At 45.6% G+C, this 13796-nt stretch overlaps 1 protein-coding gene across 6 annotated transcripts in view; it reads right to left on the bottom strand.

The window, feature by feature from the left end:
- Window positions 1-13796, bottom strand: part of LOC137368887 (FYN-binding protein 1) — a 309548-nt gene that overhangs the window by 214925 nt on the left and 80827 nt on the right. For all 6 annotated transcript variants that reach the window (XM_068029127.1, XM_068029131.1, XM_068029126.1 and 3 more), the window contains one exon: window positions 11340-12474. In XM_068029127.1, coding sequence (XP_067885228.1) covers window positions 11340-12474 — 1135 coding nt within the window. The remainder of the gene's footprint in view (window positions 1-11339; window positions 12475-13796) is intronic.

The following is a 13796-nucleotide window of genomic DNA, read 5'->3' as shown; positions in this document are numbered from 1 at the left end:
CCTCGGTGGTGGGTAAATTATTGGAAAAAATTCTGAGAGATAATGTTAATCGTCAGAAAGACGTGGATTAATCAAGGACAGTCAGCATGGATTTGTTAAGGGGAGGTCATGTCTGACAAACTTGATTGAATTTTTTGAGGAAGTAATAGGACGGTCGATGAGGGTAGCGTGTTTGATGTAGTCTATATGGATTTTAGCAAGGCTTTGACAAGATCCCACATGGCAGACTTGTCAGAAAGGTAAAAGCCCATGGAATCCAAGGGCAGTGGCAAGTTGGATCCAAAATTCACTCAGTGGCAGGGAGAAAAGGACAATAGTCAACGGGTGTTTTTGTGACTGGAATGCTGTGTTCCAGTGCGGTTCTGCAGGGCTCAGTACTAGATCCCTTGCTTTTTATGGTATACATTAATAACTTAGGCTCCACAAACATCCCCATTCTCAATGATGGGGGAGCCCAGCACATCAGTGCAAAAGATAAGGCTGAAGCATTTGCATCCATCTTCAGCCAGAAGTGCCGAGTGGATCTTGGCCTCCTCCTGAGGTCACAGCAACACAGATATCAGTCTTCAGCCAATCCAATTCACTCCATGTGATATCAAGAAACGACTGAAGGCACTGGATACTGCAAGGGCTATGTATGGGTTCTGACAACATTCTGGCAATAGTACTGAAGACCTGTGCTCCAGAACTTGGCGTGCCCCTAATCAAGTTGTTCCAGTGCAGCAACAACACTGCATCTACCCGGCAATGTGGAAAATTGCCCACGTAAGACCTGCACACAAAAAGCTGGACAAATTCAACCTGGCCCTATCAGTCTACTCTTGATCATCAGCAAAGTGATGGAAGGTGTCGTCCACAGTGCTATCCAGCGGCACTTGCTCAGCAATAACCTGCTCACTGGCGCTCAGATTGGGTTCCGCTAGGGTCACTCAGCTCCTGACCTCATTACAGCTTTGGTCCAAATATGGACAAAAGAGCTGAACTCCAGAGATGAGGTGAGAGTGACTGCCCTTGACATCAAGGCAGCATTTGACTGAGTATGACATCAAGGAGCCCTAGCAAAACTGGAGTCATTGGGAACCAGGGGAAAACTCTCTGCTGGTTGAAGTCATACCTAGCACAAATGAAGATGGTCGAGGTTGTTGGATGTCAATCATCTCAGCTTCAGGACATCACTGCAGGAGTTCCTCAGGGTAGTGTCCGAGGCTCAACCATCTTCAGCTGCTTCATCAATGACTTCCCTCCATCATAAGGTCAGAAGTGGGGATGTTCGCTGATGATTGCACAATATTCAGCAACAGTTGTGACTCCTCAGATATTGAAGCAGCCGTGTCCAGATGCAGCAAGATCTGGATAATATCCAGCCTTGGTGCAAATAACATTTGCACCACACAAGTGCCAGGCAGTGGCCATCTCAAACAAGACAGAATCTAATCATCTCCCTTGATGTTCAATGGTATCACCATCACTTAATTCCCCACTATCAACATCCTGGGGGTTACCATTGACCAGAAACTGAAGTGGACCAGCCACATAAATACTGTGGCTACTAGAGCAGGTCAGAGGCTAGGAATCCTGTGGCGAGTAACAGACCTCCTGACTCCCCATTGCCTGTCCACCATCTATAAGGCACAAGTCAGGAGTGTGATGCAATACTCTCCACTTGCCTGGATGGGTGCAGCTCCAACAACACTCATGAAGCTCAACACCATCCAGGACAAAGCAGCCCGCTAGATTGGCACCCCATCCATCACCTTCAAAATTCAATTCTTTCACCATCTACAAGATGCACTGCAGCAACGCACCAAGGCTCCTTCGACAGCACCTTCCAAACCCGCGGCTTTTACCACCTAGAAGGACAAGGACAGCTAGTGCATGGGAAAAGCACCACCTACAAGTTCCTCTCCAAGTCACACACCATCCTGACTTGGAACTATATCACCGTTCCTTCACTGTTGCTGAGTCAAAATCCTGGAACTCCCTTCCTAACAGCATTGTGGGTGTAGCTACACCACATGGACTGCAGCGGTTCAAGAAGGCAGTTCACCACCACCTTCTCAAGGGCAATTAGAGATGGCCAACAAATGCTGGCCTAGCCAGCTATGTTCACATCCAATGAATGCAAAAAAAGAACCCTTATAAAGAGTGGTGAAGTCGCTCACTTCAATTGACTGTGCAAATGATTGAGTCTCCCCAAGATGACTAAGACTGACATAGGTCAGGCCTGGTACAGTAGGAGACACTCCTCCCACTTTAACAAAGAATCACAGAATTGTTACAGCACAGAAGGAGGCCATTCATCCCATCGTGTCTGCACTGGCTCTCCGAGTGAACTATTCACTTAGTGCCATTGCCCCGCCTTCTCCCTATAACCCTGTACCTTCTTCGTTTTAGATAACAATCCAATTCACTTGATTGAATCTGCCTCCACCACACTCTCAGGCAGTGCATTCCAGATCCTAACAACTGGCAGCGTGAAAACGTTTTTCCTCATGTCACCTTTTTTTCTTTTGCCAATTACCTTAAATCTGTGCCCTCTTGTTCTCAATCCTTTCATGAATGGGGACAGTTTCTCCCTATCTACTCTGTCCAGAACCGTCATGATTTTGAATACCTCCATCAAATCTCCTCTCAGCCTTCTCTTCTCCAATCTATCTTCGTAAATGAAGTTCCTCATCCCTGGAACCATTTGTGAATCTTTTCTGTACTCTCTCCAATGCCTTCACATCTTTCCTTAAATGCAGTGCCCAGAACTGGATGCAATACTCCAGCTGAGGCCGAACTAGTGTCTTATACAAGTTCAACATAACTTCCTTGCTCTTGTACTCTATGCCCCTATTAATAAAGTCCAGGATACTGTATGCTTTATTAACCCCCTCTCAACCTGTCCTGCCACCTTCAATGACATATACACCTAGGTCCCTCTGCTCCTGCACCCCCTTTAGAATTGTACCCTTTATCCTGTCTCCCCATGTTTTTCCTACCAAAATGAATCACTTCACATTTCTCTCCACCAGTTTGCCTATGTCCTTTTGAAGTTCTACACAATCCTCCTCACAGTTCACAATGCTTCCAAATTTTGTATCATCCGCAAATTTTGAAATTGTGCTCTGTACACCAAGGTCTCGGTCATTAATATATAATATATTATATATATTAATATATATAATATATATGTGTGTGTGTATATATATATATATATATGTCATTATTTGTATGTATATATAAAATAACAGCATGAAAACAACCATTCGGCCCATCCAGTCCTTGCTGGTGTTTATCCTCCACTCGAGCACGGTCCTAATTCTCATATACCCATCCGGTTTCCTCTGCCCAAACTCAGTTATATTGTAATGCAGAACCTGGCTGCTGCACTGGTTAAGTTTTTATAAATACAGAGGAGGCAAAACAAATGTTAGCTGTTACCCAGTAAAGCACCTAGTAGCATTCTGACTTCAAACTCCTTTGATTGTACAACCTGTGCTGAAAATAGCTCCTCACAGAGCAGACTCTTCTACTAGCTTTCCTGCTTTGCTGTGGCTTAGTTGGTAGCATTTTCACCAATGAATCAGAAGTTTGTGGGTTCAAGTCCCATTTAGATACTTGAGCACAAAATCTAGGCTGGTGCTCCCGTTACAATACTGAGGGGCCACCTTTTAGGATGAGACGTTAAAACGAAGCCCCCATCTCGTCTTTTAGGTGAACCTAAAAGATCCCATGGCACTATTTCAAAGAGCAAGAGAGTTATCTCTGGCGTTCTGGCCAATGTTTATCCCTTAACTAACATCACTTAAAACAAATTATCTGGTCATTATCTCATTGCTGTTTGTGGGATTTTGCTGTGCAAAAAGTGGCTGCCGTGTTTTCTACAATATAACAGTGTTTACACTCAGAAGTACTTCATTGGCTGTAAAGCAATTTGGGACATCCTGAGGTCCTGAAAGGCGCTATAGAAATGCAAGTCTTTCTCTCTTTATATGGTTCTGATGAAGGGTTTTGTCCAAAACCCAGACCTGATCTTTGTTGCTCTCAGACCCTGATGGACCAACTGTCTACTTCCAGCACATTCATTTAATTTAGTTCAGTCTTTACTTTGAGAAGTTATGTTAACTAATGAAGAAATGGCAGCAGTGAACAAAAGTAATGCTGCACAAACATGTATGAGACTCCATCAGAACATTGCTTCAAGAAAGCCTAGCAATCCTATCATATGTCCTCCCGTGAATAACGCCTTAATCTTATCTTATGAGGGGCAATCTATCTAATCAAGTTGTTTAAAATGTTAATAGGATTCAATGAGGTTGATACAGAGACACTATTTCCTCTGGCGGAGCAAGCAAGAACAAGAGGCTTAACCATAAAATTAGAGCTCGGCCGTTCATCAGGAAGCACTTCTTACACAAAGGGGAGTGCAAATCTGGAGTTATCTTCCCCTGTTGATGGTGGGTAAATTCAGGTATTCAGACTGAGATTAGTAGATTTTTGTTGGGTAAGGGTTTTAAGGGATATGGAGAATAGGCAGGAAAATGGAGTTGAGCTATAAGTGAGCCATAATCTAATTGCATGGTAGAGCAGACTCAAGGGGCTGATAGCCTCCTAATGTTCCTATGTTCCCCTTTCATTTCCTCTCATTCAACAACAATTTATAAAGCTGCTTTAAAATAGCAAAACATTTCAAACAGGAGAAAGCGGCCCAAAGCTGAGGGGAGAGGAGTCAGCGCAGGTGACCAGAGGTACGATCATATAGGATGGTTTTCAGGTGTTGTGAACGAGGAGAGAGATACATATCCTGGGCTCAGAACAAAGCGGGAGTGAGTGACAGGGGTTGGTTGGGAGGGATGCAAAGGAGTTCCAAGACACAAGAATGAAAGGTATGCTGGAGGGCTGAAGGAGGTTGCAGAGGTTGAGAAGGGTGAGATAGAGGGATTGGCAAATAAGGATCAAGATATTGTATTTGATAGATCAGGAGATTAGGAGAGTGAAGACTGGTAAGGACAATGGCTAGGGATAGAGAAAGTGTGGGACTGGTTGATGGTTTGGACAGGTTGTCATTTACAGTGCAACTTGGGAGATCCATGAGGAACTATTTGGAGTGAGAAAGCGGGAAACAGCAGGAGAGGAGTGGGGCATAAAGAGCCCAGTAGAGAGAACGAGAGTTCACCGGGAGAACAGGAAACAGCAGTAGAGGAGTGGGGCATAAAGAGCTCCGGAGAGAGAGAGAGGGAGAGTTCACTGAGAGAGCGGGAAACAGTGAGTGAGCGAGGAGCAGCGGCATAAAGAGCCCAGGAGAGAGAGAGAGTGAGAGTTCACTCAGAGAGTGGGAAATAGCGAGAGCAGAGCAGGGCATAAGGAACCCAGGAGACAACAAGAGAGAGCGACAGTTCACTCAGAGAATGGGAAACAGCGAGAGCAGAGTGGGGCATAAAGAACGCAGGGAAGAGAGAAAGAGTGAGTGAGAATTCACCGGGAAACAGTGGGAGCAGAGCAGGGCTGGTTGTTGTTGTTGTTGCTGCTGCTGCCTCCACCAGTCTGCCGGCGTTTGGAAAGAAAAATTGAGGTGTGACATCACAGAGAAGCAGGTAGATGATTGGCTGATGAGTATTTCCTTGTTTTCTAAACTAAGAAATAAACTGGTGTGTCTTAGCTTTTTTATGATAACATTTATTACTACCAATAAGGTTTATTAAGTATTAATAAAGTCTATCAGTTTTAATAAGGTTTGTTAACATTAGTAAGGGTTATTAATAGTAGTAAAGTTTATTAGAATTGGTAAAGGTTTACTATCAGCAGCAAGGTTGTTAACTAACAGATAAAGGAATGGCAGGGCTGCTCCAAACTCTAGAGTGCACATCCTGTGCTATGTGGAAACTCCAGGATGCGTTTTGCAACCTGGATAACCATATGCGCAGGAAGTGTCGCCAGTTGCAGCAGCTTCAGCTCCAGGTTTCAGAACTTGAGCAGTAGCTAGCGACACTAACGAAAGAAATTAGCAAGCAGGACCTCAAAAGTAGTAATCTCTGGCTTATTCCCAGTGCCATGCGCAGGTGAGTATAGAAATAGAAGGATAAGACAGATGAATGTGTGGTGGAAAGATGGTGCAGGAGGGAGGGCTTCAGATTCCTGGGTCACTGGGACCAACTCTGGGGGAGATGGGGCATGTACAGGCCTGACGGGTTGTACCTGAACAGAGCCGGGACTGAGTTCCTTGTGGGACGTTTCGCTGGTGCTGTTGGGGAGGGTTTAAACTAGTTTGGCAGGGTGATGGGGACCTGAGGATAGACTCAGTTGGGACAAAATCAGAAATGAAAATGGAAGGCAGAAAATTAATGGATGAGTCTGGAAGACAGAGGAAATGAGGGTTAGAAAATTAAAAAAAGAGTTTGGCAGTGCTCCAGGGTATCTATTACAATGCAAGGAGTATAGCAAATAAAGCAGATGAGCTGAGGGAACAGATGGTCATGCAGTAGTATGATATCATAGCTACTACAGAAACATGGCTTAAGGAGGGACAGGAATGGCAGCTCAACGTTCCTGGTTACAGGATTTTCAGTTGGGACAGGGAGGGGGGTAAGAAAGGAGGGGGAATGGCAATTTTGGTCAAAGAAACTCTTACAGCTGTGAGGAGGGATGATATGTTGGAAGGTTCATCAAATGAGGCCATATGGATTGAGCTAAGGAACAAAAAAGGGGCAATCACACTGCTGGGAGTGTACTATAGACCCCCAAACAGTCAGAGGGAGATAGAAGAGCAGATATGTAGGCAAATCTCTGAGAAGTGCAAGAACAATAGGGCAGTAATAATAGGGGATTTTAACTACCCCCATATTAACTGGGATAGTTTTAGTGTGAAAGGAATTGAGGGAGTAGAATTCTTGAGGTGCATTCAGGAGAACATTTTTGGCCAGTATGTAGCAAGTCCAATAAGAGAGGGCGCAGTTTTAGACTTAGTGTTTGGAAATGAAGATGGGCAGGTGGAAGGAGTGGCAGTGGGAGAGCATTTTGGTGGTAGTGATCATAATTCAGTCAGTTTTAACATAATTATAGAACAGGAGTTAGAGTTCTCAATTGGGGCAAGGCCAATTTTACTAAACTGAGGAGTGAATTAGCGAAAGTGAACTGGAAACAGCTACTTGAAGGTAAATAAGTGTCAGAGCAGTGGGAGGCATTCAAAGGGTAGATTCAAAGGGTTCAGAGTAAACATGTTCCCACAAAGAAAAAGGGTGGGACGGTCAAATCTAGAGCCCCATGGATGTCAAGAGAGGTCAAACAAGGCAAAGGAATACACGATTAATGGGAGAACGCTGAGAGGGGTTGAGGAAGTGAGGGACCTTTGAGTGAATGTCCACAGATCCCTAAAGGTAGCAGGACTGGTCGATAAGGTGGTTAAGAAGGCATATGAAATCATTTATTAACCGAGGTATAGAATATAAAAGCAGGGAGATTATTCTGGAACTGTATAAATCATTAGTTAGGCCACAACTTGAGTACTGCGTGCAGTTCTGGTCACCTCATTACAGAAAGGATGTGATTGCACTGGAGAGTAAAGGCTGGCTTGGGTCTGCAAATGAAACCTGACCCAAGCCCGACAGAACGACATTTGACCCGAGCCTGACCCGGCCTGTGTCCTTTCATTTTTTCTTGTGCCCGACCTGACCCAACCACCGGAATGTTCAATTAACGTAGCTTCCGTTTTTCACTTTTTAAGCTTGTGTAGATAAGCAACAAAAACTGTAACTGGATTTGAAAGGTTGTTTAAGAAGTACATTAAGATTGGAGCCACGTACTGGGGTGGTGATAGAGTGTGTCCGACCCGGCCCGACCCGACCCGAGCCCGAATGCTGCACCCGGATGAGCGACCTGACCCGACCCTGACACGTGTCATCAGGTTCCGTCGGGTTCGGGTTGGATAGCCATGCTCTACTGGAGAGGGTACAGAGGAAATTTATGAGCATGTTGCTGGGACTGGAAAAAGGCAGCTATGAGGAAAGATTGGATAGGCTGGGGTTGTTCTCCTTGGAACAGAGAAGGCTGAGGGGAAATCTGATTAAAATGTACAAAATTGTGAGGGACCTGGATAGAGTGGAGGTCAGTGATGAAGAGACATAGATTTAAAGTGGTTGGTAGAAAGATTAGGGGTCTGGAACTCACTGCCTGAAAGGGTAGTTGAGGCAGAAACCCTCAACTCATTTAAAAGGAGTCTGGATATGCACCTCAAGTGCCGTAACCTGCAGGGCTACAGACCAAATGCTGGAAGGTGGGATTGGTCTGGGTGGATCATTGTTCAGCCGTCCAGACACGATGGGCTGAGTGGTCTCTTTCTGTGCCGTCAACTTTTTATGATTCTGAGTGGTCAAGCCAGCAGGTGAGAAAGGTGCCGATGAGCACAGTGGGAGTGAAGTTCTCAACAGCACACACAGGGTGCAAACTAATGCTCAGCTCCTTCTGCAAACTTTCTTTTCATCTTCACACAGAACTCAGCCTGGCAGAAGGAACAGAGAGACCCGACTGAGGCAGGTGGAAGCACAACAGGAGGAAATGACAGGCGCGAATGGGTACTGCCATCTTATCCTGTCATCACCAATCTATATTTATTTCATTCTCAATACTTATTTAATGAAAACGGAAATTGAAGAAAAGGAGTATCTATACTGAGCCACACAGCCAAAAAAACAACAGGCTCAGTCCTCGTTCTGTGCTGATGGAGTTGATCTCATTGGGACAGAGTTGGTATTAAAATCAAAGAATAATACAGCACTCCAGGAGGCCATTCAGCCCATTGTGTCTATGCTGGCTCTTTGAAAGAGCTATCCATTTAGTCCCACTCCTCTGCTCTTTTCCCATAGGTCTGCAAATTGTTCCTTTTCAAGTATTTATCCAGTTTCCTGTTGAAAGTTATTATTGAATCTGTTTCTACCACCTTTTCAGGCAACGCATTTCAGATCAAAACAACTCACTCAATTCTCCTCTGGTTCTTTTGCCTATCATTGTAAATCTGTGTCCTCTGGTTACCGACCCTCCTGCCCTTGGAAATAGTTTCTCCTTATTTACTCTATCAACCCATTCATAATTTTGAAGACCTTTGTGAAATCTCTTAATCGTCTCAGGTCTCTCCATATAACAAGTCCCTCACCCCAGTACTATCTCTCCAAGTCCTGGTTACAGAAGTTGGAGATTAAAGTGCAACAGGATTCCCTGGCTGGCTGATCATTGTTTCCCCTCTTCTCCTGAAGATGCTGCCCCTACTTATGCATAGCTTCAAGGGCCACAGAGGGTACATTGCGGCAGGTGGCTATTCTTCATTTACATAGTGAGTGGTGGTGGGGATATTTGACAATTGAAGGCATCATGGTTTGATCCTGTCCCCAAACTCAGTCATGGGGCACTTTCCTGTGAAGGGGGTCGCTGGGAAGCAGAGACCCTAGTGATTCTTGCCCTCGAGGTGCTGAAACCAACAGACCTGAAGCACAGATGTGGGTAATGTTCTTCATTTGCTGCTGTATTCCAGGTCCCCTCCGTACATCCGGCATTGAATCTCCACCTGCACTTAGCCGATTGTCCTCCAGTTTAAACAAAGAGCTTACGGGGGAAGAAAAACCACAATGATATTTCTCGGTAACTAGTTGATTAACTCTGATAGATCATGACATGGAAAAGCAAGTAGAAGGGCTCCTCTACTGCATGCTGGTGGAATGCTGACACCATTTCTGGCCTCCTCCCCCTACATGCATGTGTGCATCCAAATCACCATTGGTACATGCCACTCATGTACACTTTGGGTGGCATGTTCAAATTTTGGCCGTTACTAAAAGAAAGAAATCCTCATTTTATGGGGTGGTGCAGTGGTTAGCACCGCAGCCTCACAGCTCCAGGGATCCGGGTTCAATTCTGGGAACTGCCTGTGTGGAGTTTGCAAGTTCTCCCTGTGTGGGTTTTCGCCGGGTGCTCCGTTTTCCTCCCACTGCCAAAGACTTGCAGGTGATAGGTAAACTGGCCATTGTAAATTGCCCCTAGTGTAGGTAGGTGGTAGGGAATATGGGATTACTGTAGGGTTAGTATAAATGGGTGGTTCTTGGTTGGCACAGACTTGGTGGGCCGAAGGGCCTGTTTCAGTGCTGTATCTCAAAAATAAAATTTTAAAAATTTTCACAACCGCAGGATGTCTCAAAATGCTTTACAGCCAATGAAGTATTCTTGAACTGTTGCAATGTAGGAAATGTAGCAGCAAATTTGCACACAGCAAGCTCCCATAAATAGCAATGTGATAATGACCAGAACATCTGTTTTACTGATGTTCGTTGAGAGATAAATATTGACCAGGATACTGGGGAGAACTCCCCTGTTCCTCTTTGAAACAGTGGGATCATGGGATCTTTTACATCTACCTGAAAGGGCAGTTTAACATCACAATTCAAAAGACAGCACTTGTGACAGTGCAATGCTCCCTCAGTACTGCACAAGATTGTCAGCCTAAACTTTTGTGCTTAAGTCTCTGGAGTGGGATTTGAACCCACCACTTTCTGCCTCAGAAGTGAAAGTGATACCCACTGAGCCACAGCTAGCACTGACCAGGCTCCCTCCCCATTGAAGTCATACATTCTGCTATTTTGCAGTGATCCGTGGCGCTAGGGTATCATTACGCTTAGGGGGGTTTCTGACTTAGAGGCGTTCAGTCATAATCCAACAGATGGGAGCTTCGCACCATTGGCTCTTCAGCCAAGCACATACACCAAATGTCTGAACCTGCGGTTCCTCTCGTACTGAGCAGGATTACTATTGCAACAACACATCATCAGTAGGGTAAAACTAACCTGCAGTCATCTAAAGCTGAACCTTCTGCACAGTGAGTTCCTAATCTTGGCCCTGATCCTTGAAGAAATAAAGCTTTGAGGAGAGACCATAACAGGGAAAGGAAGGTGGGGAAGAAAATTCAGCTGCCTGGCCCTAAGCTCTAAAATTCCCTCCCTAAACCACTCTGCCTTACTACCTTTCTCCCCACCTTGAAGACTCTCCAGAAAACCTAGCTCTCTTGTCCTATTATCTCCTTATGTGGCTCAATGCCAAATTCTGTTTGATAATGCTCCTCTGAAACATGTTTGGGCATATTATGTTAAAGGGATTATATAAGTGCAAGTTGTTGTTGAGTGCTGTTGACTATAACAAGGGTTTAACAAAAAATCTGCCTGATGCCCCACAAATCTGTAATACTATAGTCACCAGTGGAATTTGGTAGCAGATGTCAATGGGAACATGATTAGTCTTTTAAATACCACTTTTTCCCAGGACACAGGTACGATTTATCAATACAGTGCAAATTATATTCAAAGAAATGGGTGATGTACCTGGGGGTACCGGGAGCTCTTTCTCCTGGGGATGCCGGAAAAGGTCCAAGTTCACCGTCGGGGGTCTGTTGGGTTTCTGGGGTGGGGCTCCCAAGGTCCATGGAGCAGGCAAGGTTCTCCGTTTGGGAGCATTTGGATCGTTCTCCTCCTCCTCGGGCTCTTGCCTCTGTGGCTTGCTCAGGAACTGGTTCTGCAGTTTCAGGATCTTGCTGGGGCCAGAGGGCAAAGGGGAGGCCTCGTCCTGCTTGGGTTTTGGGGGGAAGCTCTTCAGGCCAATAGGCCTCAAGATTTCACTCTTGCTATCATTTGATGTTGACGTTTTGTCCTCGCTGCTCTGACTGGGAAATCTCCCTCGCTCATTCACGGGCTTGAGTGGCTTCAAAGCAAAGAGCCCACTGCCTCTCCCAATCCCGCTGTCGTTTCCAACGGCCTCCGTGTTTTCTTTCGGCGAGCTGCTAGATTCATTCCAAGGCTTCAAACCGACAGTTGGCCTGGGGAATACAGGCTTCAAGGATTTGTCTTCGCTTGCGTTGCCTGAATTGGAATTTGGTGGCTTTGGGAATTGAGGTTTGGGGAAAGCCGGCTTGGCTTCATGTGAAGTTACTGGATTCAATGGTTTGGAAAATGGAGACGGTTTCAGAAAGCCTGGCCGGACTTCATTCTCTTTGTGCGAATCTCCTGAGTCCACCGTAGGCCTCAGCCCAAAATGAGGCTTTGTGAAAGGAGCTTTCTCATCTCTCTCGTCTCTTTGAGCATTGAAGGCATTCAGTGAGGGTTTACTCCCCAAATTGGACTTTGGAAATGGAGGCTTGGAATCGTTGGCTTCCTTCTGGAGGTGCAGTCCCACAAACTGAGCTTTCACAGCTGACGGCTTGGGAAAGGCAGGTTTATCTGTGGTTAGGTTGGGTGCAGCCTGACTGGGTTTCTCATTGAAAGAGCCTGCTGTCCTGTGCAATGGAAACTTGGGAGCCGATGAGCTTTCAAACCCAGCAGCCTTGCTGGCGACAGAAGACATGTTACCTTGGAGCGAAGAATGAGGAGTGAACTTGACAGGCCGGGAGCCTATGGCAGATGTCTCCTCCACAGGCTTGTTGCCAAACCGCGCCATCAGAGCTTTCACGTCCGACTTGGCATCCTAAGAAACCCCAAAACGAAAGAAGTAGAAAAAAATAAAATATCAGTAAGGTTTGTGTGAAAGTGAGCTTAAAAGAAAGGAGGTTTTCTGAGTAACAGCAAAGAGGCCCCCTAATTGGTGCATCTCAACAGCGTGACATTTTCAGTTTCCTGTCATTGTAGCAACAGGCCGACCAAAGCCTTCCTTTGCTGTGGTCTGCACAAGCTTTGCAACAATAAATGCAACAGCAAGGTGTGTGCACGTAAGCTAGTCTTACATGCAGTGGCCACAAGTGCTAGATAGGGGCACTTCCTTCTATCTTAATTTCGTGTTGCAAGATCATTACAGGAAACTGCAACCAAACTGAAACTACGGGGTATTACATTCTACAGAGCAGAGAGAGGCTTCACTGTCTAAGGTGAGCTCCAGCCCTCTCCATTTAAAGGCACATCCGGCTACATTTTTGCTGACAGTACAAATGAGATGTCATCTGCTCATTGCTGCGGCCCACTAGGTGCAGAGTATGGACTGACGCTAAGCTCATCACACTCAGCACACATACAGTTAGAGTCATAGAGTTATACAGCACAGAAACAGTCCCTTCGGCCCACCGTATCCGCACCGGCAATCAAGCACCTATCTATTCTAATCCCATTTTCCAGCACTTGGCCCGTAGCCTTGTATGCTATGTCGTTTCAAGTGCTCATCTAAATACTTCTTAAATGTTGTGAGGGTTCCTGCCTCTATCAACCCTTCAGGCAGTGCGTTCCAGATTCCAAGCACCCTCTGGGTGAAAATTTTTTCCTCAAATCCCCTCTAAACCTTACCTTAAATCTATGCCCCCTGGTTATTGACACCTCCGCTATGGGAAAAAGTTTCTTCCTATCTATGCCCCTTGTAATTTTGTATACCGCAATCAGGTCCCCCCTCAGCCTTCTCTGCTCTAAGGAAAACAACCCTAGCCTATCCAGTCTCTCTTCTTAGCTGAAATGTTCCAGCCCAGGCAACATCCTGGTGAATCTCCTCTGCACCCTCTCCAGTGCAATCACATCCTTCCTATAGTGTGGTGTCCAGAACTGTACACAGTACTCCAGCTGTGGCCTAACTAACGTTTTATACAGCTCCATCTTAACCTCCCTGCTCTTATATTCTATGCCTCGGCTAATAAAGGCAAGTATCACATATGCCTTCCTAATTACCTTATCTACCTGCGCTGCTGCCTTCAGTGATCTATGGACAAGTACACCAAGGTCCCTCTGACCCTCTGTACTTCCTAGGGTCCTACCACCCATTGTATATTCCCTTGCCTTGTTAGTCCTCCCAAAATGCATCATCTCACACTT

This window comes from Heterodontus francisci, chromosome 4 (assembly GCF_036365525.1).
Source record: "Heterodontus francisci isolate sHetFra1 chromosome 4, sHetFra1.hap1, whole genome shotgun sequence".
NCBI lineage: Eukaryota > Metazoa > Chordata > Chondrichthyes > Heterodontiformes > Heterodontidae > Heterodontus > Heterodontus francisci.
The sequence above is the reverse complement of the archived record's forward strand: the minus strand, read 5'-3'. Positions and strand labels throughout refer to the sequence as shown.